Source organism: Macaca mulatta, chromosome 8 (assembly GCF_049350105.2).
Source record: "Macaca mulatta isolate MMU2019108-1 chromosome 8, T2T-MMU8v2.0, whole genome shotgun sequence".
NCBI lineage: Eukaryota > Metazoa > Chordata > Mammalia > Primates > Cercopithecidae > Macaca > Macaca mulatta.
The window spans coordinates 152,807,686-152,835,111 of NC_133413.1; the positions used below are offsets into that span (position 1 = coordinate 152,807,686).

At 63.0% G+C, this 27,426-nt stretch overlaps 1 protein-coding gene across 12 annotated transcripts in view; it reads left to right on the top strand.

Moving 5' to 3' along the window:
• The first annotated feature begins 5,824 nt into the window (after positions 1-5,824).
• ADGRB1 (adhesion G protein-coupled receptor B1) overlaps positions 5,825-27,426 on the top strand; it is a 96,155-nt gene continuing 74,553 nt past the window's right edge. For 5 of the 12 annotated variants that reach the window (XM_077944154.1, XM_077944146.1, XM_077944148.1 and 2 more), the window contains exons 1-2: positions 5,825-5,900; positions 19,869-20,871. In XM_077944154.1, the coding sequence (XP_077800280.1) occupies positions 20,088-20,871 (784 nt within the window). In that variant the 5' untranslated portion in view covers positions 5,825-5,900; positions 19,869-20,087. Of the gene's footprint in view, positions 6,261-7,000; positions 7,268-19,868; positions 20,872-27,426 lie in introns of those variants that run through there. The other 7 variants (XM_077944144.1, XM_077944145.1, XM_077944147.1 and 4 more) reach the window with 3 other exon arrangements.

Genomic DNA, 27,426 nt, shown 5'->3' on the forward strand with positions numbered 1-27,426 from the left:
TATGGGGAGGGGCGCTGGGTGGCACAACCTGGAGCCACAGGAGGTGCACTTGCTGGAGTCCAGGCAGTGATGAGTGTCAGGCACCCCCTGCCTGGGAACCCCACCTTGGAGGAAGCCTCAGGACCTGGGTGGAGGCTGGACCCGGCTGGAATGAATACCCTCCAATACAGTAGGCGCCAGCCACATGTAGCTTTATCTAACTGGAAATGTATTATAGTCGGTCAAATCAAAAAATTCAATTCCCCAGGCCACAAGCCACATTTCATGCCCTTGGTAGGCACTAAGGCCAGGGGTGGCCATGCTGGACAGTACAGACACAGAACGCTGCCACCATCATAGGCAGTTCCATGGACAGAGGCATCCAGAGATTGGCTCTGGACTTGGATGCCTGGGCCTAAGGGTTGGGCTTTCTCTGTCCTTTGCTGGCCCCTGTCCAGGGTGGGCTGTCCAGGACAGAGGCGAGGGGAGGCCACGGAGGAAGAGAGGAAGGGGATGGGAGATGCGGGATGGGGGAAGGCAAAGGCAGCCTCCCTGGGTCCTCTCTGTCTTCCTGGAAACCTGGGCTGGTGGCAGCCGGGAGGCCACCTCGTGACTCCTCCCCATGACTCAGGCCCTGAACTGGGATGGCTGGAGAGCAGACCACGCCCGAGTCACCTCCACGGGTCCCCACCCTACCTGGCCTGGGTGCAGGCTGAGAGCCACAGAGGGACTGCAGAACGTCACAGAATTGAAGCTGGCTATGCATCTGCCCAGGAGCCAGCTTGTGCCTTGTCTCTGTCCCCCATCTTGGGATGCAGAGCCCTGGGTGGAGGGACTGGCTGCTGTCCTCCTCTGAATCCAGGCAGGAGATGGGGCCTCTGGGCGGAGGAACCAGGAAGGTTCCCGGCCATGTTTGCCTTTGCTGACTGACGGGTGTGCTGAGACAGAGGACCTGCAATGTTCCTGGGACACAGGAAGGGGCCATGCCTGCCAACCAGAAGACCAGGAGAGGCTTCCCGGAAGAGGAGGCTGGCTGCACCACACTGTTAGACCCTTGTTAGCAGAAGCCGCTGCCCTCATTATCACTAGCTCTCTGAGAGTCTCTCTCCTTTTCCCATCCTTCCTCAACATCTGCACAGTTTGGGGTACCTTCGGGCTGAGCTGGGGGTGGGGGGTCCTGGGATACACCAGGACAGGCTGGGCAAAGGCAGGGCCTCAGGGTCCTGTATGGTGATAGGCAGGGGCTCCAAGGGTCCTGACTGGGAGGCTAATAGAGACTTGCTGCATCCACAGTTAACGACTCTGTATGTGGGTCGGCTAAGTACTCACCATGCTGGTCACCCCCACACAGAGGCCCTTCAGCCTCTGGCTGGCAAAGTTCATTGAGTACCTCGAGAGGACCAGGGGTCCCCTTCCTCCTGCGCTCCCATACGACCTCAGCCCTGAGAAGCACTGGCTGATAAAAAGAGCCCTCATTCTGCCCTGGGGGTCCCTGCTGACAGCTCTGGGGGACCATGAAACGGGAGTCAGGGAGCTGGGTTGTAGGCTGCCCTGGCTCCACTGTGGCCTCAAACAAACACTCTCCTCCCTGAGGATGGGACAGTCCTATGTGAAAATGGCTGGAAATACAGGACTTTGAGGCACACTTCCTGCTGCCCCCCTCCGAGGCCTCATGTCCCCCTTTCTGTTTCCCATCAATCAGGGAAGCCTTAGAGTCTACACTTAGCCTTGGGACCAAAGCTCTGGATGTGTAAAGCAGCCATGGGATCAGGGTTCAGTCTACATCAGAATGGAAGCTCGCATGTGGCCAGAGCTCAGTGTGTGACCAGGATCAGGGCTCAGCGTGTGGCCAGAGCTCAGTGTATGACCAAGATCAGGGTTCAGTGTGTGACCAAGCTCAGTGTGTGACCAGGATCAGGGCTCGGCATGTGGCCAGAGCTCAATGTGTGACCAGGATCAGGGTTCAGCATGTGACCAAGCTCAGTGTGTGACCAGGATCTCAGGGTTCAGCATGTGGCCAGAGCTCAGTGTACGACCAGAATCAGGGTTCAGCGTGTGGCCAGAGCTCAGTGTACGACCAGGATCAGGGCTCGGCGTGTGGCCAGAGCTCAGTGTGTGACCAGGATCAGGGTTCAGCGTGTGGCCAGAGCTCAGTGTGTGACCAGGATCAGGGCTCAGTGTGTGGCCAGAGCTCAGTGTGTGACCAGGATCAGGGTTCAGTGTGTGGCCAGAGCTCAGTGTGTGACCAGGATCAGGGCTCGGCATGTGGCCAGAGCTCAGTGTACGACCAGGATCAGGGCTCAGCATGTGGCCAGAGCTCAGTGTACGACCAGGATCAGGGTTCGGTGTGTGACCAAGCTTAGTGTACGACCAGAATCAGGGTTCAGTGTGTGGCCAGAGCTCAGTGTATGACCAGGATCAGGGTTCAGCGTGTGGCCAGAGCTCAGTGTATGACCAGGATCAGGGTTCTGCGTGTGGCCAGAGCTCAGTGTACGACCAGGATCAGGGTTCGGTGTGTGACCAAGCTCAGTGTGTGACCAGGATCAGGGTTCAGCGTGTGGCCAGAGCTCAGTGTGTGACCAGGATCAGGGTTCAGTGTGTGGCCAGAGCTCAGTGTGTGACCAGGATCAGGGTTCAGCGTGTGGCCAAGATCAGTGGTCAGTGATTCCAATGTCGGGGGCAGGGTCACAGCTGAGTGTCTGGCTATGGCCAGGGATTATTTTGTGGCTATGGAGAACACTGAGAAGATGCCACAGGTCACACTCCCTCTGGGCTTCGTGAGGAGGTTCTAGGGCCCGGTGTCCAGCTGGGGGTGGTCCCCAGCAGGGACCATCAATTCCAGCCTCCCGGTGCTGGGCCCACCCTGGGTTCTTCAGGCTGTGGACAGGACTCTGAAAGGAAGACGATCTGGGAGTGAGATGGTGCAGCTGGGGGGTCAGGTGAGCAGGTGAGGGGAATGGAGTTCAGGGTGTACACTGAGGCAAGCCTCCTGAAAGTCAGTTGCCGGTTTAGGGTTCTAGAAACCTGGAGTGTCTGGGCTAGAAGACACCTTCAAAGCCATTCAGACACACGCGTGCCATCAGGGAGACGGGGCTGAAGTGGGGTGAGCGAGACTGCTTCAGGGCGCTCTGCTGGGAGCTGGGTCTTGGTGGGCAGAACTCCTTATGCCTGACCTTCTCCCTCCCTGGGGAGGGGCTGAGGACTGGGCCGGGGGATGGGAGGTGGAACCCTCTGAGTCCTGGATCAGGAGCTGGGCTAAGAGGATGATTTTCTAAAAGTGGCGAGTTGGGGAGGGAAACAGAGAAGGCCCTGTGCAGGGAGAGGAAAGGCCCTGCCGAGAAGCTGGGCCCAGAAGGGAGACTGCCTCGCCCTGGATGGCTGCATTGGAGAGGGCCCCAGCATCGCCCTGAGAACCTGGGGCTGGATTCCCCAGCGTAGGCACCGGGATCGCTGCCACCCTCTGGGCGCTCCAGGGAGGGAGGCTGAGTCCTGACTCAGAGCTGCTGGCCTTCTGGCCTGACATCAGCCGCCCCCTGGTGGCCATGACTGCTGGTGCAGCGAGGAGAGGAGGCAGGGCATCGCCACCAGGATGGGAGGAGGGGGTGCCACTAGGCAGGGGACCCTCAGAGGCAGCCCCGGCACCCTGCCCTTTTGTCAACAATCCTGTCAAAGCCTTGGAGAAGAAGGCCTTTTCCCCAAGAGGAAGGAGGTGTGACACTGCCCAAGAGGTTGGACCAGGAAGCGGACCGCCCCCACCCCCTTTCCTGGCTGCCCTGTGGCCTGTGTCTCTGGGCCCTTTCTGGCCAGTCCCTCTGGACACCCCTAGGAGCCTTGGCCACAGATCGACCTTGCGGAGGGGACTGATATGGACACAACTGTGTCCGGTGAGCAGTGCGCCATGCCCAGGGGCTCAGTGGGCTTGAGTTCCCTCCTATCCTGGTGACCTGTGTTGTGACGGTGGTGACTGCCATTGAGGGCCACGGGAGGCTGGGGCGGGGCGGGTGCTGACATTCAGATAGGGGTGGTGGCAGTCCCTGTGAATTCGTGTTGGTGGTGGCAGTGGTGGTACCCAATGGAGACTCTGGCTAATGGGCTGACAGAAGCAGCCAGGCTGACAGTGGGCCTGGGTAGCAGCATCCGCGTGACCTGCTGTGATGGTTCACTGTGCAGAGTGCTGGACACCCACCCAGGAGGACCTGTGCTCAGAGTGCTGGACATCCACACGGGAGGACTTGCGCTCAGAGTGCTGGACACCCACCCAGGAGGACCTGTGCTCAGAGTGCTGGACATCCACACGGGAGGACTTGCGCTCAGAGTGCTGGACATCCACGCGGGAGGACCTGCGCTCAGAGTGCTGGACACCCACCCAGGAGGACCTGTGCTCAGAGTGCTGGACATCCACACGGGAGGACTTGCGCTCAGAGTGCTGGACATCCACACGGGAGGACCTGCGCTCAGAGTGCTGGACATCCACGCGGGAGGACCTGCGCTCAGAGTGCTGGACATCCACACGGGAGGACTTGCGCTCAGAGTGGACCACACGTTGAGAGCTAGGAGAAAGGGGTTGAGGTAGAAGTGTCTTGGTGGAGAAGGATCCCGCAGTCATTTCTCCAACGTCCTGGTTTCCTTCTGGGAAGGCTCTCTCTGGGTACCTGGCCAGCGGTTGTGGAAGCAGAAGAGGGGCCGTGGATGATTCAAGGCAGCCGAAGGGGCCGTCTCCATCCGCTGATGAAGAACAAAACCTGAATATGGGGCTTGGAGGTCCCCCATGTCACCGAGTCAAAGGAGGATGGATGGTGACAATGGGAGGAAGTGCCTGGGAACAGCCACCTAGGGTCAGTGGTGGGTTCGACTTCACCTTCAAATCCACCTCCTGACTCTTTCCCCAGGCACTCCCCTCAGCATCTCTCAGCACAGGGTCCGTGAGGAAGAACTGGACAAGCCCCCACCTGAGCAGTTCAACTGGCCCTGCCCAGTCCCCGCCCAGCCCCCTCCCTCTGACCCTCTTGGATGGGGTCAGGAGTCTATGCCTCCAATCTCTCTCCTGCCCATCCCCCATTCAGCCCGCTCTCACCCCCATCCATGCCTGGTCCTTGCACCTGCACAGCCTTCAGCCAAGCAGCCCTCCACTGGGTGCCGCCCATTCACTTACCCACCTATCCCGTCCATCCTCACCCATCTCTTACCTCCATCCTTCTACCCCACCGTTCTCTCGCCAGCTCTCCAGTCATCTGTCCATCCATCCGTCCACCCCACTTCCATTTACACCCACCTACCTCATCCATCCGTCCACCGTCTATCCACCCACGCACCTGCATTGCCTAGGCACAACCCCTCACTTCCTTCCCTCCATTCATCTGTGTGTCCGTCCTGCCGTCCACCATCCATCATCCAGCCAGCCAGTGGGGCCACTCCCCTGCTCCTGGAGAAGGCCGAAAGCAGGGACCCAACTCTTGGCTTCTCTGCTGCGCGGGGCAGGCACCGGGCTCTCCTAGGTGTGCGCGCGTGTGTGCATTTTATCCGCCCCCCCTTATCTCGCTCCCCTCCCCCCACGCCCCCGCCCCCCGCTTGCGCTCCCCCTCTAATGTGTGATCTGGAAGCTCTATAAAGCCTGATGTAATCCGTCATGCAGTCTCTGGCTCCCGATTCGGGATCCAGTTTCAGAGAGCGAGAGATTGGGGAGCGCGGCAGCCGGGTGGGGGGAAGCAGCTCTCGCCTCTCTCCTCCTCCTTCTCCTCGTCCTCGGCCTCCTCCTCCTCCTCCCCGCGCCGCCCCGCCCCCGGCTCGGCTCGGCTCGCCCCCCCCCCTCAGGAAGGGGAAAAAAGGCGAGAAGAGCCGGGCAGGCGAGAGGAGCGGAGCGGCGGCGGCCGGAGAGGGAGCGGCGGGCGCAGGCGGCGGCGGCGGGCGCGGCGTTGGCGGCGGCCCCGGCGGAGCGAGCGCGGAGCCGGCGAGCCGGGAGCACAGGCGGCCGCGCCGCGTCCTGGCCCGGCCCGGGCCCGCGCGCCCAGCATCGTCCGCAGCGCGGGCATCCGGACCCTCCGGGCACCCGGGGGGCTCCAGCAGGCGCGGGGGAAGGGGAGGGGGCCTGCGTGCGCCGGCGGGTGCGCTCCAGGGGGCGTCCCGGTGAGGCCCGGAGCGGGCCGGGGGCGGCGGCGGCTGGAAGAGCCCCCCCCACCTCCGGTCGGGCGCCCGGCTTGGCCGCCGGCGACGCTAGGCACTCGCGGGGATTTGCAACTCGCCGGATCGAGTCCTCGCCGGCGGGGCCGCTGCTGCTGGGGAAGGTAAGGAAGGCTCTGGCGGGGGCTGGGGGCGCGGCGGGTGGGGGCGCAGCGAGGGTGGGAGGGGGCCGGGGAAGGTGCGGGCGCCCAGACTTCCTAACTTCGCCGTTTGGGGCTTCGCAGCTCCGAGGTTTTGCGCTCAGAGCTCGGGAGTTTGGACCCCCACCCCCTACCCCCTTAGCCCCCTGCCTCCTCCAGCGGTGGCGATGGAATGTGGCAGGTCCCCGCGAGCCCGCATTGGGCAGGCTGAGGAGGGGGCGACCCTGGACGCAGGAGAGGCTCCTCGGCTCTGCTCGCCTCCTCCCGATCCACACACCACAGCCTGGCACCCCTCCTCATCACATGCACAGGGCAGGCCGGGGAGGGCGTTCCCGCTGTACCCCCAGCACACACACACGCTGGCGGGGGCCTAAGGGAGCCCCCACGGCCCCCAACAGCCACACACAGACGCAGCAGGCTCCGGAGAGCCCCTGAGCGTGTCCCCCTCCTGCTAATCACGTCCAGAGCCCCTACAGACATTGTAGGGGCCCGAGACGTCCTCCCCCCACGCACAGAGCCTGGGGCAGGCAGGAGAAAACCCCAGACTCCTTCTCGAAGCCCTCGCCCGTAGAAGCCCTCCCCTGTAGACCTGGCATTGGCGGTGGAGACTCCCTGGAGGTTCTCTCCCCCACTTTGGGCGGAGGGCTATTTTTGCGCCCCCCACCCCCACGCGAACGCCCTCGCTCTTCCCTCCTTGTCTACCTTTGCACTGGGTCGGACAGGCCGCGCAGATAAGCCACTCTCAACTTTGGGCCGGCCCTGTGCCCTCTCCGCTCCAAGCGCCGAGCACTCCCGGGTCCGCGTCCCCGGCGAGCGGAGGCCGCCGGCCCTCCGCCGTCGCCGCGCTAGCTAGGAGCCGCGCAGAGCTGCCTCGAGGAACGAGCACGGCCCCCGCCCCCTCCTGGGGAGGTTGGGGGCTCTGGACCCGGCCAGGAGTCCTCTCCCCAGGTTCCCGCGACCCCTTGGGCAAGGTAGAGAGCGCCTCCGGCCTCGGGAGGGGGCGGCGGAGCTGAGAATCACCGCGAAGCGATGTGACCGGGAGGGCTTGACGGAGGCTGCGGCTCCGAGCCCGGGTCCCTCCTCCTGGCCGCGGCGGCTCCTGCTTGGCCACTCCCCGGCAGCCTGAAGAGAACGCCTAACCTGGCACCCCAGCCCCAGGCCGCTGGGCACCTTACCCCTTTCCACTTTTATTTTGGGCTTCTAAGTTTCTTGGAGCGCAGGCGCCCAGGCTGGGACCCGAAGAGCCCTAAGCCAGCCCTCCTTTAGCATCCGTTCCCGCCGCGACCTCCCCATTCTTCCTCCGGGTCTGGGGCGCAGATTCCTGGGCTGCAACTCCGGAGTAGTTGAAAGGCAGGAAGGCGTGTGGGCGGGTAGGGGGCCTGCACTCCTGCCCCAGAGGAGCCGCTTGGCGTTTGTGTTGGGGAGGGGGCTGGAAGGTCAGTTCTCCCGCTCCACCCTGGGAACCCAAGCAGACCCTTAGTGCTCTCCCCCACAGACACAAACACACGCCCCCTCGGAGCGAGAGCCGCCGCGGGGGAACAGCAAAGGCCGCGCGGGCGGAGGCGGGGGAGAGGGGAGCTGGGTCCCTTTTCGTATCTGGGAGGGAGGTGGTATACGGTGTGGGGGGTCTGGGGAGGCGACTATCACGTCTCCTAGAACCCTCATGTCTTCCAGTCCTCTGCGACCCCGGCTGCCCAGGAGGCAACGAGGGAGGTCGAGCCGCTCCCTCCCGTGGGCGGCAGCGAAACTCTGCGCCCGCACGCCGGGGTGCCGCCGGGTCCGGCTTTGAGTACCCAGCAAGGTCAAGCAGGCGAAGGAGGGGGCGGGGGTTCCTGGGCGCGCCCCCGTCCGCGCACAGTCGGGGCCTTGGAAGGGGGTGTGGGCAGCCGGCCCAGCCAGTCCCGCGCGCCCGCCGCCCGCGCCCGGTCCCCGGAGGCGGACGTTGCGCGCGTTCGGGGATCCCGGAGCGCCCGGCGCCCCACGCCCTCCCTCTCGGCTCGCTAGCTGCTCCTTGGCGCTGCTTTCAGACTTGTTGCGCCTCGATCTGGGGGGCAGAAGCCTGGCCCGGGAGCCCCGGCGGCTGAGGGCCGAGCCGCGAAGTCCAGGGATGCGCCAGAGAGGCGCGCGGCTCCGCGGGCGGGCGCTGCGCTAGGGGCTCGAGCCGGGAGTTTGCCGCCTCTGATCCCAGGGAAGGGCGCTTGTTCCTGCCGGGGTCCCGCGCGGGGGCGGATAGGGGGCGATCCGTCGCCTCAGCCTCAGGCAGCACTCCTCCGGATCCTGGGCTAGGGAGGGGGCGCAGCCAAGTTACGGAGCCCTCCGAGGCCCTTCCCTTGCCCGCAGGCTCCGGCCCCTCTCGGACCTCGGTGACCGCGACCATGAAATGGGGGCGCGGGCTCTGCTCTCGGATACCTTCCAGCCCCCGACCCTCCGCGCTCGTCCCGAGATCCAACGTGCCAGGTCCGCAGCGTGCTGGGTCTGCGGCGTCCGGGCGGCCCGGGTCCCGAGACCATCTGCGCTTGCGGACACAGCCGCGGGGCCAAACATGAAGGGCCCCGGGCAGGGCCAAGCAAGCGCCCGGGGTCCGGGCAGCCTCCCGCGGCGCCCTCCGCCCCGGGCCAGCCCGACCCCGCCTCCGGGAGTGGGTCGTGGGGCGCGGAGCCCGTCCTCCGGGGACGCCGCGGGCCTCCAGGCCCAGGCGGCCGGCGCGGGGCCGCAGTGGCGGAGGGCGGAGGGCCGGCGCGCTGCCGCTGACTGCCGGGAGAGGGCGCCCGCACTGCGCCCGCGCGGCCCTGCCCGCCCTTCCGTCTCCTCCGCGCCCGGCCCGCGGCTCTGGCCCCATCTTGGGCAGCCCCGGCCGCCCCCGCCCTCCCGCCAGCCCGCGCGCCATCCGCTCCCTCCGCCGGGTCCCGTGATGCGCCTCGCGTCTCGGCCAGAGCCCCCCTCTCCGGCCCGGCCCGGTCCCCGTGTGCGGTGCGCTGGCGTGAGCGCGCGTTTGCGTGCTTGTGTCCATGTGTGCCGCGCATGCATGTGCGTGCCCGTCCGGGAGGCTGGGGGCACGTGTGTGCAGGCATGCAGACTTGCACATGTGTGTGCGTGGCGGGGGCGGGTCTCACGCCAGTGTGGCCCCGGATGGCAGGATTTAGTCAAACCCCGTTTTACCGTCGGCTCTGGCTCTGGGCTGCCCCCAGGTCTGCTGTGTGTGCACGGGATGGACTCTGGGAGGAAAGCCCCAACACCCGACTCTCAGCAAAGACCCCGAACCGGCAGGGTGTTGTCAACCCCTCCCGGCCCGCAAGCCCACGCCCTCCCTTTGTCCTCTGGAAGCCTCCGGCCTCCCTGGCTGCAGCTGCGCCATCGGCAGAGCTGTGACTTCTGGGTAAACACGCACAGGCCCGGGATCCCCCTGTAGACAGCCCGCGTGCACACAGAGGAAGTGGCACTCACTAGACGCGTGGGTGCCCACGTGTACACCCTCGCACTGGGAGCAGGGTAGGGGGCAAGGGGGAGGGCGTGGTCCTGTGCAATCCCCCCAACCCAAGCGCTGAGGCTGCCGGAATATGCAGGAAAGAGCCCCTGACCAGCTCTGCCAAGGAGGCTCTGGGGAGTGCAAGAAAGCAGCCTACAGACGCCTAGAAGTGAAGCTCAACCAGGAGGCATCCCACGGAGGGGCAGGTGGGTGGGTGATGAAGGGGTCAGAGGTCCGGGCAGAAGGAAGAGCCAGCTGTGCAAAGGCCCTGGGGCAGGGCATAGTGTGGGTGTGAGAAATAGACCAGAGCTGGAGAGGAAGGTGGGAGGCAGGACAGGGGGCTGCAGAGGGGTCAGGGCCAGACCTGAGCCGTGAAGGTCTTGGCCCATGTCCTGGGAGCTGCTGTCAGGAGCCACAGGAGGGTGTTGAACTGGGTAGGTGGCTTGGCCTGATGGGGATGGCGAAGAGATGGGGTGCCCCATGGGCCGCAGGTCATAGGACCCGTCAGGAGGCTGAGTGCACAGCCTGTTGAGTGCCGCTGCCACACCCATAGCTGCACTGCACAAAATGCACGCCACATTCATCACAGTGGGCCGCAGCCAGCCCCAGCACCACCAAGCAGACCCAACACCAACACACACCCCGGTGTGAGGCGCAGGCAAACACCCAGAGCAGGCACACGTGTCCCCACAAAGGCAAGAAACACGGAACGCCAGGGTGCCACCACCCAAAAACCTGCGCCCTGTTGTGGGCTCACGAGAACACGCGTCAGCACGAGCACACCGTGAGGTGCACACAGGGGTGCACACGGCACCCCCGCCCCGTGATGTGTGCCTGTCTACACACGCAGAGGGGAACGAGGGGAGGTTCAGACCTACAGACCACAGGATCCGGAGGACACAGCCTGGATGTTGATGTCCAGGGATGGGGCAGGGAGGCCCCCGCAGGCAGGGACTGGGAGTGGGACCCAGGGGGTGCTGGCCCTGTGTTCTGCCCTGTGACCTTCATCAGGCCCCGGCGCCTCCTTTCCTCATCTGTGCTCCGCTCCTCGGGGTTACGGTGAGGATCTCCCTTCCCCCACAGACAAAGCACAGCCGCTGAGGAGGGACTCCGGACGTCTCCACTCCTGCCCCACCCTCCCTCTCTCTTCTTTTTTCATACTAACTCATTTCTGTTAATTGAGGAAGCAACAAAAAATAGGATCAGTACCAAAGGACTAGTCTCCTTCCTCTGCAGAGCCCTGGTCCCCTCGCCTCCTGCCACCCCTGTTACAGGCTCTGTTGTCCGGGGCTACCCTGCCTGGATGGACCCGTGGGGACCTCTGCCCCTCCTCCCTCCTTCCCTGCATGGGTTTCACAAATGCAAACATGTACACACCCACCCTCTGTCCCTTGTCCTGCTCGACAGCAGTAGCACCCTCATTTTTTACACTAGCACCCTCACTGCCCCCGTACCATCTCACCCCACCCCGTCACCCCCATGACCATTGCCCCCCAGGCCACCTCAGCCACACCCTGCTGCCAGCACCTCCTACTTATGGCGTTCTGTTCTCTAGGGCATCCCTCTCTGGGGCTTGGTCAGGGGAAGGGCACAGCAGAAGTCCTCTCTGCAGCTTCACTGTTGGGCCCCCAGCTACTTGCTTTCCTGGGAGAGGAGCATGCGGCAGGCTGTTCCCCTGCACCCACCAAGCAACGGAGCTGTTCCGGCCAGCGCAGCTGAGGTCAGGAGGACCCGGGGATTACTGGGAGCTCAGAGACCGGGGTGGACCTTGAGATGAGACAGTCGCTATGTCCTGGTGCCTGTCCTCCACGCCTCACTCAGCTATGGACCAGTTTTGAGGGTGCTGACTCTTGACTGAGATGTGTGGTTGAGGGGTCCCTGAAATAAGAAACACAGAGGAGCGGCCAGGAGCTGAGAAGATGGCACTGGCTGGGCATTGGCCTGGGTGCGAGGTGGGGAAGGAGCCTTGCAAAGCCCACACCCCATCCCCGACCACCATGCATCCCAGCAGATCCTCCCAGGCCCTGGGGGCACACGGTCAGTGGCATCTCACTCCCGCCTGCTGGCAGGCCGACTTTGGGCCAGCACCTCTCTGAGGCTAAGTTGGCATCTCTGTGACAGGAGTGTGGGTGGCCCTACCTGCCTGTCCTGGAGAGTGCCAGAGAGTCCGGGACACCATCACCCTGTGAGGTGCCAGGGAGAGGTAGGGCTGTCCAGACAAGTCTTGGCGAGGCCCCAGTTCCAGCTCCTCTGGGGTAATGGCCACCCCAGAGGAATGCATTTAAATAGGATTTCAGAGCTCCAGGAGAAAGGAACGGGATTCAGGGAGGAGAAGGGCCCCTGCACTCTGCACCCGCTCCCGGTTCCCCAGTCCCAGAGAGCCCGTCCCTGTGCCGGGCCCGGATCTCACAGGCAGCTCCTCCAGAAAGACTTCCTCTCCACCACCTGCACCCAGATGCACACATAGAACCACCCTGCCCCTCGCACACCTGCAAGACGCGTGCAGACCCACGTGCTGGCAACTCGCTGTGTGCACACACTTGCTCACACACCTGCACACATGCGTGTGCACAGCCCTTGAACAGTGCACACACACTTGTAACTCACAAAAGGAGCGTGCACTCACCCTGCACGTGCACACACTTCCTCACCCCCCCGAAGCACACACACATGTGCACACTCACGTGTGTAGCTCAGCTGGAACACGCATTCTGTTCCCCACACTCACTCACACACACACCACTCACACCTGCACAGCTTTCACTTGGACTCAGCGCCCCATGCACACACGCACGCACACACACGGGCAGCGCACACAGCCACACGTGCATCCTCCACCCCGCCTTGCGCCAAGGCTGCTCACCTGCTGGACACACCTGCTCTCTCCCTCGGTCTCGCTCCTCCCAGATGCTGGACCCTGGCTGCAGCTGTTCCTCCCCATTGCCACGTAACTGCCTGCCCGCCGCGGTGGGGTGGAGGCCTGGGTTGGGGCCTGCTCCCGGGGTACAGCCTCCTCTCAGGGGTCCTCAAGCCAGGAGACCAGCCACTGTGGAGTCCAGGCTGAGTGCAGCCTCCTCCTCGGGCCCCCATACTGCTGCTAGCGGCTCACCGCCTGGCCGGGCAGCCCTGCCCTAAAGGGCAGCTCCTAGGCAAGGTAGCCCTCCTCACTCTGGCCTCGGACCGGCCCCGGAGTGTGCCTGGGACCTCAGTGCAGCAGGGTGGGGACGGAGGCCCAGGAGCTTCAGCACAGGGAGCATCTTTAGGGCCCGCAGGTGGCTTGGGGTGATGAGCCCTAGACTAGGGGAGGTGCAGCGAGGCCCGGAGCCTGAGGGCCATTGGAAAGCTGGTGTCTGACGCTGGGCCAAGGTGGTCTGGGACAGTTGGGTGGGATGAGGGATAACACAGCTCCTATCTTCCCCTGGAGTCACTGGGGGCCGGTTGGTCCCTCTGGGCTTGTATCCATGTCTGGGGAACTGCAGGCTGCGATCACCTTGCCCTCTGTGGGTGGGGGGTCGGATGAAGGTCTGTGTGCCAGGGCAGAGCATGGGGCCAGCCAGAGCAGAGCTTGGCACAGCACAGGGCCCCTTCTGCCTCAGCTCCAGCAGTGGTCTCTGTAGGAAGGGCCTTTCTCTCCCCGCCAGCGGCTCTGGCCAGATTCTTTGGGCACCCCTGTGCCCAGGCAGCTGGGTGGGGCTGGGCCTGGCAGGCCCTGTGAACATGGTGGACTCCCACGCCCTTGGGGGCCCACCCTCGGGGGTCCGACCCTGCTGGCAGCCCTGCCCACCCCGGCCTGCCTCTGCTATGGGTGGCACGTGACCTGGGCTCCCTATGGGCAGGCCTAGCTACCCTGCAGGTTGGCCAGTGGGGGAGTAGTTGGCACAAGCTGGGGTAGGGCAGGTGGCTTCTGGGGGTCACCCTGTGGCGGGGAGGCTATCTCGGCACCCCCTCCTTGGCTTGTCTAGTCCCTGACTCTCTGGCCCACTTCTCATGGCTCTGAACCCCTGAGACACACAAATAAGTTGTCCTGGGCCGGTGTCAGGGCCCCTGCCAGGACCTCACAGGCGGGGGACGGTGCTGCCTCTGCTTCCGGTTACCAGGCCGCTTGAATGGGAGCCGTAGGCACCCTGAACGAGGAAGGCCAGCCGTCTGCCTCCCAGCCCCCTGGGCAGTCGGTGCCGAGGGTGCCCACCCCACCCCTCCCCCCGTGCAGCCTTTTCTCAGGACACACAGGCGGGCACTGTTCAGACGGCCGGCAGGACAACAGAGTGCCTTTTGTGGCTGGCGTCTGGGGATGCCATTGGTGGCCTGGGGTGGGCGGGGAGGGGACGCAGGAGGCCTGGGCCCAGGGTCGGGTCTGTCCGGTGTGGACTGGACCCAGAGTGGGCTCGGGATGCTGAGCCTCATGGAGGAGCCCCAGTGCCCGAGAGAAGGGCCTTGGACAGCATCCACCGCCCCGGGTGGGATGGTGGAGAAACCGAGGTGCAGGGTGTGATTGGAACCCAGGCCTGGTGGCAGGGTGGGGTGTGTGTCTGCAGTTTGCACAGGCACAGGATGGCAGCGGGAGGTGGCTGCGGTGCCTCTCGTCTGAGGGTGTCTGTGATGGGGGTCACTGCCTTGCCCACCTCATGCAGAAGCCGTGATATTGAAGGAGGGGTTCGTGTGTAATCTCAGGCCCGTTGCTGGCCTGCGGTCAGTGCGTAGTGAACGCTGGTGCCCTCTTCCCCTCACCATGGCTCCCAATGCTGCCCCCTGGCCCAGCGTGGCTGGCTCCTGCTGTCCCACCTCTCTGGGTCCCCTGTCTGCCAGCCCAGGCCCTCTCCCTGTCACCTCTGCCCAGAGACCAGCAGCACTCCCCGCCCTGCCCTTAGGCCACCTCGCAGAAGCTGGCCAGCCTCCTCTGCAGCAGAAGAGATGGGGGCTAAACAGCAGAAAGAACTTCCTGACAACAAGGGCAGTTTGACCCTGGAGAAGGTGACGAGAAAGGCAGGAACCTGTGAGGGCTTTGCTGGTAATTGGTCACTGTTCTTGGGAAGCTGAGGGGCAGTGGGTAGCGGGAACTGCTGTTACCCAGGCCGAGATATGGAAACCAATGACCAGAGAAGTGGCCTGTGGTTTGGGGACAAAGACAATTGCTCACTTCTCTGCAAGACAGTTGATGACGGTTTTGCCACTAAATTGTAACACTTAGAGACAGAAGTGGCCAGCCCCCACACTGGTCCCCCAGCAATGAGGGCAGCCCATGAGCCTCTCCCACCCTGTCACCTGTGGCCTGGATGCCCGGAGCTTCCTGTCTTCATAGTGGAGGCCTGGCGTGGGGTGGGCTCAGGGGTCAGCCAGGCCTCAACCTTCAGGGTCCCTGACTGCTGCGTAGAGCAGGCCTTTGGAGGATGAGGCTGGAAAGGCCTGCTGGGGAAATCAAGGCACCTGCTGGAGAAGCACAGAGCTTGGATTTTGAGGGGCCAGGGCCAACCACCGGGGCCCCGGGGCATCCTCCCAACCGAGGGGACCTGGGAGCTTGTGTGGCCAAGGGGAGGAGGGTGAGCCAGCCCAGGGGAGCCGAGGCCGGAGGTGCGGCTGTGCAGATACCACAGCAGCTGCCCCAGGGTGGAGCCATTGTTGGCCTCAGACCTGGACCCCTTTCTCCAAGACTGTGACTGTGGTTCTCGCTAAACATACCCTGTGGGGCACGCCCTCCTCTCCCAGCCCCATCTCTGGCCCCGCATCCCAGCAAGTACAGCACTAAGCCCAGGCTGTCCCACTGCCACGTGGCCTTGTATAAATGTGCCACATGTGTGTGTTCACGCTCACATATGCACACTCACAGGCACACATGTGCACACACATATGCACTTGGGCACACACAGGCACATATGTGTGCACACATGCACATGCACTTGTGCACATACACGTTGACACACACACATCTGCTTCTCCCCGTCCACATCTCAGCAGGGGCCACCAGCCCCTCCTCCACTTGCACACTGGAAGTCTCCTGTGACCCTGTCCGAATTAACCTTCCTCCTGGCCTGGACACTACACAGGCCCACTCCTGCCCCCAGCAGGCAGAGGGACCCACTCATCCTCAGGGCCCCACTCAGGTGCTGACCCCTCTGGGATGCCACCCTGGGTGCCAGGAAGGATCAGTAGCCTCCCCTGCATGCCCCACCCCGTCTCAGCTAGACTGTCAGCCGACACTGCAGCCATGTGAGCTGGGCTGCAGAGCCTGGCTCGGGCCTGGCATGGGAGGACGGGAGCCTGAGGAGGTGGTCCCTGGTTACCCCGGCCTTGGCCAGCTCTCTGCCCGCCTGGGCCTGTCTTGGAGTGGTCCCATTGGAAGGTTGTGGGCAGGTGGGGTGCAGGAGACCTCGGCTGGCTCAGGGATGGGTGGGTCTGCTGGGGGCAGGGCAGAGGGTGAGTGTGGCAGGTTGGGGGGGGGCGTGCCCACTGGCAGGCTCAGGGGCTATCAGCCAAGACAATGGCCTGAGCTCCTGCCCAGCGTTGCCCAGTGGCCCAACCAGAAAAGGCAGGGTCGGGCCGGTTCTGTGGGTCTCAAATTCATGTCAGCTGGGCCGGCCTTCTGGCCAATAGGGCTTCTCCCAAGGCCTGCGCGGGGAGCAGCTCAGTCAGAGATGTTTTAGGGGACGCTGGGGAGCCAGGAAGTAACCTGAGCCCTCCTTCCCCACACCCCCCCTCGACTTGCTGATGGCCCTTGTGGTCCCTCCTGTGGAACCCCAGGGCTTCAAGGTTTAAGAATCCCAGGGATGGGCACTTCTGGGTCATCTCCTGACCCCGAGACAGTCCGCTGAGGTCCCAGGTCCCTGCCAGGGCACTGGGCGTTGCCCTGCCAGACCCTTAGCCCCTCCTCCCTGCAGGTACCTCCTGCCTCCTCCCTCTCCAGGCCAGAAGTGGGCCATGCACAGTTTCCATGCCTGGCTGGTGCTGGGGCCTCCTCCTTCCACCTCCTGAGCACTCTCCTTCCCCATGGCCACTCCTGGCCCTCACACCCCTCCCTCGGGTCATCACCTCCAGGGTGACCCCAGCACTGCCAGGGTGGGCCTTCTAAGGGGCAGTTCTGATAGGGGCACCGGCTGCTTCTCATCCCCTCTGCCACCTCTTGCCTACAGGGTGAGACTCACATCCGCAAGAGGGCTCAAGGAGTGGAGTGAGCTGGTGACAATGAGGGGTGACCAGTGATGCCAAGGCCCTAGGGTATGCCAGGAGGCCTCCACTCGGCTCAGCTCTCAAGGGCCCGGGGAAAGTGGCAGGGGTAGGCCCTGGTCCACCTGCTCTGGGGCCATGCTGGGCCATGCTGTGCAGAGAGCATGGGTGGTGACCCACAGGCCCAAGCTGAATTCCAGGCTCAGGTGCCCAATACCGGCTGTGAGCCTCCACGAAGGCATGGCCCCTCTGTGCCCATCTGCAAACTGGATCTGTAACAGGCTGCCTCAGCGACAGAGTGCCTGGCACACACCCTGAATCCCTGTGAACCTGGGATGGGTTCTTCTGTGTTTTCTCACCTAGCTGGAGCCTGTCCTGGGACACCCCTCCCTGGCCTGCACAGTCCACATGGCGTTGCGGACACCAGCCGCATCGTGGCCAGCTGGGCTTATAAGGCTATGCCCCCCTTCCAGGCTGCCAGGTTGTACCAGTTTCCAGATGGGATGACCGAGGCACTAAAGACTCCATGCCCGGCCAAAGGCCACAGCGGCTGGTCCTTGTACACCCCAGCTCCTGTGCCCGCTCCTGGCACCGCAGGCCCCAGGAACCTGCCCCACCCTAGAAAGGCTGTGGGGTGGAGCTGCCAGGGCCTGGGATGAGGAGGGGAGAGGTGGGCCCCGGCATCTTGAGCTGTGCGGGTCCCTCTGGGGGAAGGTGGTGCATCTGGGGGTGACACCAACTCAGGGTCAGGGCTAACAGGATTGCCTGGGGCCTCCTTGGCACTTGGAGGGGCATGTGGGGCAGTGAGGCTGGCTGGCCTGTGGAGGGGTCAAGGTCATGCTGGGTCAGCACCAGTTGGGACTGGTGCTCTGCCAGGCTCTACGGATACTCACCCAGGACTGGGCTTACCTGGGACTGTAGCTCGAAGTGAGGCTGGGTGGGACTCACACAGGCAGGTGGGACCTGCCCACAGCCACTGTCTCTCCATGGGATGGTGGGGGGCGCCCAGGACAGCCCGGCTCTTCCATGCCTTGTCCAAGCCCACCCAGCCAAGCGTGTCTGGGGGCAGGACTGGAGGAGGGCTTCCAGGAGGCAGGGGACATGGCAGCGCCTTCCCAGGTCTGCCACAAAGGCGCCAGGATGGGAAGATTGTGTTGTAGGTTTGCCCCTTTAAAAAAAGCTTTTCTCTTGGGAGCCCGTAATGTTTGCCAGGAACAAGACCATGGAGGGCAGGTTGGGCCATGTCTGTCCCCGGATCCAGAAGCCCCAGCCAGCTTCCTTCCCCCGCTGGGAGCACTTCCTGCACCCCCCTGGCTAAAATTCCCCTACCCAGCTCTTAATCTCTTGCTGAGAGCAGTGGGGCACCCATCCCACTTTACAGATGAGGAAACTGAGGCTCTGTGGTGAGACTTGTCCGGGGCCACTCTGCAGTCCCAGGCACAGCCTGAGTCCAGCCTCCGGCCTCCTGGCTCCCATGGGCTCAGAGCCTCTGCTCAGGCCGGGACCAGGCCTCGAGGCTGCCTGGGCCCAGCTCCCTGCTCTGCCTACAAGGCTATGCAGGAAGGACGCCAGGAGGGGACTGCAGAGCAGTGACTGACCTTGTGTTGCCGGCCAGCTGGGCCTGGGCAGCAGGAAGCAGCAAGTCCCGTGGGCGGGCAACCAGCATTTGCGTGGTCAGCAGAGCGGAGGCATCCCCACCAGGAGGCCGGGTGGCCTCGGGGAGGGAGACTGGCTGCAGCTCCCCTCCCTCCCGCATTGGCTTGGCTGCTGGGTGGGATGGACGGCCTGGCCAGAGGCCTTGGAGGTGGTGAGGAGACTGAGGTCTGTAGGCAGAAGGAGCTTGCCAGGGTCCACAGCGAGGTGGATGCCCGCTGGGCCCAGGGCAGCCCCCAATCCAGGGCCTTCGCTGCGCCTCTGCTCACCTGTGCCAGTGTGAGTGGGCAGTCACTCAACCTGGGCCCTCTCCTGGAGCTGGGAGGTGTCTCCTGGTGGCACAAATTTGGGGTCAGCCTGAGGCTCATGTACAGGTTCTCCCACCCACTCACTGTGACGGGGTCAATTATGCATTCTCTCTGTGTCTCAGTTTTCCCATCATGAATGATGGGAAGTAATGCTAGCCTTGCAGAGCAAGGGCAAAGGTGAGGTGGCTCCATCCCCCTCTCCATCCCTCCCCAGGCCCTGTGCCTGTAGCTTTAGGGCATGAAGGGCCACGTGGGAAGGCCAAAAGATAGCTTCCTGGCAGGAGCACCAGCTGGGTACAGGACGCTGGAGGCTGCAGAGGGCAGTCCTGGGGGCACCAAATCTGAACCCCTCTCACCCCAAAGATCCAGTCACTGTTGTTGAGGCTCTACACCCCCTTCCTGCTCCCCAAGCCTTTAGAAGGGGCTCGGGGGCCAAACTGGAGGCTGGGGAATGGCCCGAGTAACCTTTCTCCCGTGCTCCGGGCCCACTTCCCTTCCCACGGGGTTTGCAGAATCTTCCCGGGAAGAAGGAAGGTTAGAGAGGAGGGACCAAGGTCAGTAGGAGAGAGAGAGCCTGAGAGAGCTGCACCCTTCACTCACAGAGGGGCAGCCACGCAGAGTGAGGGGAGCGGGCAGGCAGGCAGGCCAGGGCCCCCAGGAGCCACGCCAGGCTGCCTGGGCAAAAGGGTACCGCCAAAAGCCCCAGGTGGAGTGCCAGTCCCTCCCTGCTCAGGCTTGGGTAGAGGCGGAGGTACTTTGTTCCCCAAGCTGGGCCACTGCCCCTGCAGGTGGTCACGCTGGTGGGTGGCAGACAGACAGGTGGACGGAGCAGGTGCCTGGGAGGGTGCCAGGGCCTGTGTCTGTGGCCCAAAGTCCTCCTGCCCTCCTTGGGAGGTGGCTGAGCTGCCTCCTCTGAGACAGCCCCCTCCTCCCAGAGCCCACGACTCCCCAGGGGCTCACTCTGACCTTCTGCTCTTTCTCTTCCAGATGCTGCTGGTGGCCACAGGCTGGCACCAGGGCCCTGGACTTTAGAAGCCGTTGCTGCCCTCTCTGTCACCTGAAGCGGGGCCCTCTCCCATCCCACCCTTGCCCCGCCTCCCTGCCCCCGCCGGGCCGGCCCTGCCCGCCGCCGGACCCTGGCATGTCAAGGCCTGGTCCGTGCCTGCCTGCCCAGCCCGCGGAACCCCGGCGGCCCCGCGAGCTAGGATGAGGGGCCAGGCCGCCGCCCCGGGCCCCGTCTGGATCCTCGCCCCGCTGCTGCTGCTGCTGCTGCTGCTGGGGCGCCGCGCGCGGGCTGCCGCCGGAGCAGACGCAGGGCCGGGGCCCGAGCCGTGCGCCACGCTGGTGCAGGGAAAGTTCTTCGGCTACTTCTCAGCGGCCGCTGTGTTCCCGGCCAACGCCTCGCGCTGTTCCTGGACGCTGCGCAACCCGGATCCGCGGCGCTACACTCTGTACATGAAAGTGGCCAAGGCGCCCGTGCCCTGCAGCGGCCCCGGCCGCGTCCGCACCTACCAGTTCGACTCCTTCCTCGAGTCCACGCGCACCTACCTGGGCGTGGAGAGCTTCGACGAGGTGCTGCGGCTCTGCGACCCCTCCGCACCCCTGGCCTTCCTGCAGGCCAGCAAGCAGTTCCTGCAGATGCGGCGCCAGCAGCCGCCCCAGGACGACGAACTCGGGCCGCGGGTTGGGCCGCCGGGCCCCAGCGACGACTTCTCCGTGGAGTACCTGGTGGTGGGGAACCGCAACCCCAGCCGTGCCGCCTGTCAGATGCTGTGCCGCTGGCTGGACGCGTGTCTGGCCGGTAGCCGCAGCTCGCACCCCTGCGGGATCATGCAGACCCCCTGTGCCTGCCTGGGCGGCGAGGCGGGCGGCCCTGCCGCGGGCCCCCTGACCCCCCGCGGGGATGTCTGCTTGAGAGATGCGGTGGCTGGTGGCCCTGAAAACTGCCTCACCAGCCTGACCCAGGACCGGGGCGGGCACAGCGCCACAGGTGAGGGACTGGCGGGGAAACCTTCAGACGGGAGATGGGCAGATAGGGGGAGGTGAGCAGACAGGGGCGGCGGGTAGATGGAGGAAATGGGCGGACAGAGGAGGTGGGCGGACAGGCGGAGGTGGGTGGGCAGGGGAGGTGGGTGAGGGTCTTCTTCCGCAGGGCTGCCCTGGTTAGCACCGCTGTCTGGGGAGTATGCACCCTGGCACCCTCCCAGGCACCTGCTCCATCCACCTGTGCACAGAGTAAGAGTGAAGGTCACTGCAAGTGTGCAGGGCCAGCCCGGGCACTCGGTGGGTGCTTGTCGAGCGTTGAAGGCCTAATTTCCTCCAGGATGGGAAAGGGCCATCCTCCTGGCTAGGAGAGGGCCCACCCTTTCTCTCCGGCAGGACAACTTTAATGAGTCAGAGGCCGCAGGGGGCTGGGGGCGGCAGGAGCCTGTGGGGCTGGATGATGCTCCTGGGGACTCGGGCTGCGTGGAAAGGTGGGCAGGTGGGCTCTGTGGAGATGTGGTCAGGAGATGAGGTTTTGGGTTGAGTATGGTCTGGGTGGATGAATCACATCTGCCATGCGCTCTAGGTGCTGGGGCCGGGGCTGCAGCAGTGAAAACCCTCGAGATCCCTGTTCTCAGGAAGCTGCATAAGGGAGGAAGGAAAGCCCTAAGCAAGAAGACACGAGCAGCCAGGCATCGGGCAGCGATGAGAACCTTGCACAAGAACCAGGCAGGGCCAGCCTGGCACGGCAGGGTTGCTGTTGTACCTGGAGGTCAGGGAGGCTGTGAGGACCAGGGACCTTGTTCAAAGCTCGGGACAGGTGGGGGAACCTCATGCCAGGAAGAGAGAACGGCAAGTGGAGAGGCCTGGGTGGCTTTGAGGGGCAGGGGCCAGTCCTGTGGGGCTGCCAGCCTCTGGGACACTGACTTTTCCTGCTAATGAGGTAGGAACCTGCAAAGGAGCAGGGTCCTCGGGGTAGAGCCTTGTGGGGGCCCAGTGGGCCTCAGTGCAGGAGATGGGTCCTGTGCACACCTAAGGCATGGAGACCCCTTGCTGACGGGTGACGTGCAAGAAAGAAAAGGAAGCCCAGGGTTTTGGTCAGAGCATCTGGGAGGATTGGGGGATTGGAGGGGTTTGAGTTTGCAATGCCAGGCGGGGGCTGACTGCGTACATCGAGTGTTTGGGGGTGAGGCCAGGCTGTGTACTCAAGGCTGGAGGGCCATCTTGGGGCAGTGGGACTCTTAGGGGTATCCAGGGGCCTTGACTTCTCTGGGGCCAGTGAGGCCTGTGGACTCCTCCTCAGAATTTTGTGTTTAAAGGCACAAAACAGGCTACACAGGGCTACAAAGGAAGCCAGTTATGCTGGAGCATGGTTCTACCCATGACGTGGGGCCATGGATCCCAGATGAGAAGCCTCTGTGAGGCTGTGAGTGGGGCTAGAGAGGGGTCAGGGGAAGGAGGGACAGGAATGAGGCTCGGCCCACCCCTCCAGTGGCCCGAGGAGGAGGGAGGCAGTGCCCCTGGGCAGTGGGGGGCCAGGAAGCCAAGTGGTCATCCCGTGTCGGGACAGGTGGGCACATCAGCTGTGTCAGGTGCCGCCAGTGGCTGGGTGGGAGGGGCTGAGGACCAAGCCCCCACCGGGCAGAGTGGAGGTCACTGTGGCCTTGGCGAGGGCGGCTTCCACGGTATGGCAGGGATGAGCACCTGAGAGGGACTGGGGAGAGAACAAAGCAGAGTATGGAGGGCTCTTTCAGGGAGCAGAGATGGGGCGGTGGATGGTTTGGGAGGTGGGAGGCTGCAGGAGGACTTGGCCCAGCGGTCACAGGCACACCTGGCCATGCATCTTGCTCTGCCACTCCTGGTCACTTAACCCCTCGGAGCCTTGGTTCCTTCCTTGGCAGAATACCGACTCCTTGGCAGGGTATTTCCCTCTGATTGGTGGGTCTCAAGGGCCCGGCCCAAGATTACACCCACTACTGAGAGCTGGTTGTTAGCAGCTTCAGGGGGCAGCAGCTCTGCCATTCCTAATAGTGCTCGGAGCATCGTGGAGCTTATTGGAAAGAGCTGGCGGGACAGATGCATGTGATGCATGGAGAGGCTGGGGCACCGTGTGACGTGGGTGTCGGAGGGAGCACCGAGCTTCACTCCTCACTGGGCACCTACTGAGTGCAGGCACCCTGGGGTGTAAGGTGGTCGGGCCTCCCGTGGGAGATCCCACGTTATCTTGGGAACCCAAGGGCCTTAGCAGGGCTTTGGGCAGAAGAGCCAGATGGTTGGGCTGTGAGTGCAGAACAGACGCCAGCCCCAAGGGGAAGCCTGAGACAGGCTGGCAGCCGGTGCAGGCATTCGGGAGGGGACTGCCACTGGCCTGGTCAGGACGTAGCAGCAGCATTGGGAGGGAAGAGGAGGTCCTTGGGGGTGCAGCTGATGATCGACTTACTGATGAAAGGATGTGGGCATGGGCATGGAGCTCCTCCCAGGTGTCCCACCAGAAAGGAGGATGTCGGCTGAGTTGAGGAAGTGGGGCTGGGGTGGCAGGGAGAAAAAGATCTGGAGGTCAGAATGGCACTTGAGTGTGAGCTGCCCGTGAGGCAGCCAGCTGGCAGTGTCACGTGAACAGGCAACTCTGACACCTGGAGCACCAGGACAGGGCGAGGGAGGGGCAATGGATGCTTGAAAATAGCTTCTGAGCCACATATGCAAAGCCCCAGGGCCTGGGTTCAAATCCCAGCCTGACCCGGCTTGCTGTGTCCCTGGGCCAATTCCATCAGCTCTCTCATCCCCTCAGGCCCCTCATCTTTAAAACAGAAAGAGTAAAAATATCTTGTTTCCTAGATTGCCCTGAGGAATGAGAACAGGGGTGAAGTGTTTCCGAGCAGAAGTGATGTTGACGATGAAATATCAATATCCTCTCGTATTCTTAGGCAGGGGGACTCTAGAGGGCTCAGGGAGCAGAGACAGACGGGAGGCAGGGATATTCGAGCAGCTCGGGGTGTGCAGGGAGATTCTGAGAAAGGGAATGTTTGGAAGTGGTGCTCAGAAGGAGGTGGGAGGATGTGTGTTCACGCATGTATTCATGCAAGTATGTTGTGTGTGCATGTGTGTTCACGCATGTATGTGTGCAAGTGTGGCATGTGCCCATGTTTGCATGCATGGCATACGTGTGTGTGCATATGTGCTCATGCATCTATGTAGTGTGTGTGCACCCATGTAAGTGTGGGTGCAAGTGTGTGTGTGCATGTGTGCATACATTACACACGTGCTTGTGTGCGCCACCTGCATGCATGGTGTGAATGTGTGTATCGAGGCTGGGCTCTGTGCAGCAATTTTGACAGAACACAGGTAAAGGCTGTGGGGCAGGGGCCATTGGCCTTATGGAAAGATGGCTGGAGGGCACATTGACTCGGCTGCTGGCAACATGAAGCAGGGAGCTTGTCATCTTGTGCAGCAGGGAGTGGAATGTGGTCACCCGGGCCCAGAGACTGTTCAGACCCTAGTGCCCATGCCCTGTGCCCAGAAGGCCCTGATGCTTCCAGGACCACAGGAGCAAAAGTGATCTCAGTAGTAATAGTCATTTATTGAGTGTTTACTTTGTGCCGGAGGCACCCGCATTTGAACACCCCTTGAGATAAGCTCCCGTGGAGGCACCCTCTGCCTCAGGGCCTCCACGTGGCTGTTCCCTCTGCCAGAAACAGTCTTTCCCAGAGACCCGCGGGGCTCCCGCCTTCCAGTCCTCAGGCAGATGTGACCTTTCAGTGCAGGCTACCCTGAACGTCCTGTTTAAAATGGCAGCAGCTCTGGCCCCATTCTCTGGCCCTTTATTCTGCCTCTGTCTCTGCATGCATGTGTCACCTCTCAACATACTGCATAATTTCCCTTATTTGTTGTGTCCACTTCTGATTGTCCAGGCCAGGATGTAAGCAACACAAAGCAGGCATTGCCGGTTTCCTGATGTGCCCCCCAGAGTGTAGAACAGTACCTGGGAGCAGCAGGCACTCAGTCAGTCCCTGTTGGAGAAAACCAGACACAGACATGTTAAGGCAGCGGCCAGGGCCACACGGCTTGTGAGTGGTAGACTGATGGCAGAGCTACTTGATGCTGCCACCGCGTGGTAACACTAGGGCTTCTGCAGTGAGCTCTGCTCAGAGCTGTGCGTGTGTGTGCATGTGTGTGCCTGTGTGTGAATGTGTGTGTGCATGTGTGTGACTGTGTGAGTGCGTGTGCATGCATGTGTGCATGTGTGCATGTGTGTGAATGTGAGTGCGTGCATGTACGTGTGTGAATGTGTGTGTGCGTGCACATGTGTATGAGTGTGAATGTGTGAGTGCATGTGTGAGTGTATGTGAGTGCGTATGTGTCCGTGTGTGCGTGTGCGTGTGCGTGTGGGGGATGGGGTGTCATGAGGACCAGACACATAGCTGAGTGGAGGCAGGGTCGACCCCAGATCCTGCCAGCTGAGACCTGTGCCCAGAGAGCTTTGTGCCCTGGCTGTGGGCCCCGGGGACACTGGAACGGGCTTGTCCATCCGTCGCTGTCCCTAGCAGGCAACGCACAGCCAAGTGCAGGAGCAAGCAGGCAGCCCAGGCCAGCCTGTGGCCCATTTTCAGCCCTGCCCCCAACACGGCCTGTCCAAATGCCACATGGCCACGTCATGCGTCAGACTCTGCAAACACTCATCAGGCCAAGCAACTGTTCCCCTCCACCTTGCACTGCCCCACGCTCCACGGCCCCCCAGGCTGCCAGGCCCCTCCTGCCGGCTCTCTCTGGCCCTCATCTCGCCACTGCCTCCCTTTGCATTTTTCCGCCTTGGGTGAGATGGGGCCGTTTCTCTCAAGGGTTGTTTTAAATATTCATGTTTTAATTAAAGAATTTTATTGCAGAAGCGACATGGAAGATAATGAAAAAGCAGCGTCCTGGGGCCTGGGAGCAAGTGTGTGTGTCCCTGCGTGCCCTTGTGTGTGTGTGTGTGTGTGTGTGTCCCTGTGTGTGTGTCCCTATGTGTCCCTGTGTGGTGTGTGTGTCCCTGTGTGTGTCCCTGTGTGGTGTGTCCCTGTGTGGTGTGTGTCCCTGCATCCTGTGTGTGGTGTGTGTCCTCGTGTGTGTCCTCCGTGTACCCACAGGGAGTGGGTATGGAGGCTGGGCTGGAACTGGGTGTGGAGTATGAACCCACACTTCTGTTGGGCTCCTGGATCCCGCAGGGGAGTGGGAGGCTGTGCTGCTGGCCAAGGGGCTGTGACCGGCCACGGAGCTGGGGTGACCTCCCCGTCCCTGCCTTGCCTCCGGGGTGAGTCAGGCTCAGCCCAGGCCCACCTGTCCAGTGACACCTCGCTCACTCCTGAGGCTGTTGGAGACAGAGTCAGGCTCAGCCCCAACCGCGGGAGCCCGGGAAGTCCTGGGAAGAGGCATCTGGAGGCCTCTCTGGGCTGTGCAGGGGCAGAGGGAGCGGCAAAGGCTGGACTGGAATTTGGAGGGGAGTCAGGACTGGAGTGGAGTTTGGGACTCCAGGTAGTCTCACGGTGACAGGGAGCACTGAGGGTCTTGGGAAGGTGCCAAGGCCTCCACTGTCAGGGGTTTCTGGCTTGGACAGGGGAGCCACTCTTTTTGCACAAGGGCCAATTTAGAAAAATCTAGAAAACAAGAAGGCTTCAGTCCCCATCACAGACAACACCCATTTCAGATGGGGATGGCAGGATGGGGCCCGCGGGGAATGATATGCATGGGCCCACCATGCCCTCAGCCCTTCACCTCCTCCGCTCAGAACCAGAACGCACCCCACGCCCGCCCGGCTGCAAGAGAGGCTGAGTCAGGGCCCTGTGTTTGGGTTCCACTTCCCAGAAAGATGGGGAGAAAGGATGTGCAGCTGGCAGCAGACAGCCGGGGTCGGGGCCTGGGAGGTGCGCAGAGACTTGTCCAAGGTCTCCGGGATGGGCCCTGAGCTTTCAGGCTTGTAAACAGGGCACCATTCTCAGGCCAGGGAGCACCTGCCTGATCAAGAAAAGGAAGCAACAGGCCGGGCGCGGTGGCTCAAGCCTGTAATCCCAGCACTTTGGGAGGCCGAGACGGGTGGATCACGAGGTCAGGAGATCGAGACCATCCTGGCTAACACGGTGAAACCCCATCTCTACTAAAAAAATACAAAAAAATAGCCGGGCGAGGTGGTGGGCGCCTGTAGTCCCAGCTACTCGGGAGGCTGAGGCAGGAGAATGGCGTGAACCCGGGAGGCGGAGCTTGCAGTGAGCTGAGATCCGGCCACTGCACTCCAGCCTGGGCGGCAGAGCGAGACTCCGTCTCAAAAAAAAAAAAAAGAAAAGGAAGCAACAAGACTCGGCCAGCTCAGGGAGCCTCAGTTTCCCTCCTGAGAGTTGGAGACAGGACACTACCTGCTTGCAGGGCCTATGTGAGGCTTTCAGGAGATGGAGCCTTGGCAGGTTTAGGGGAACCCCACTGCCCTACAAGGTTCATCGCTCTTCTTGGCTCACCTGGGAAGTGGCCTGCCGGATGGTGGGCTCGGCTTCTCAGTCCCATCCTGAGATCCACTGGTGCCCGCCTCTGTGGCGGGAGG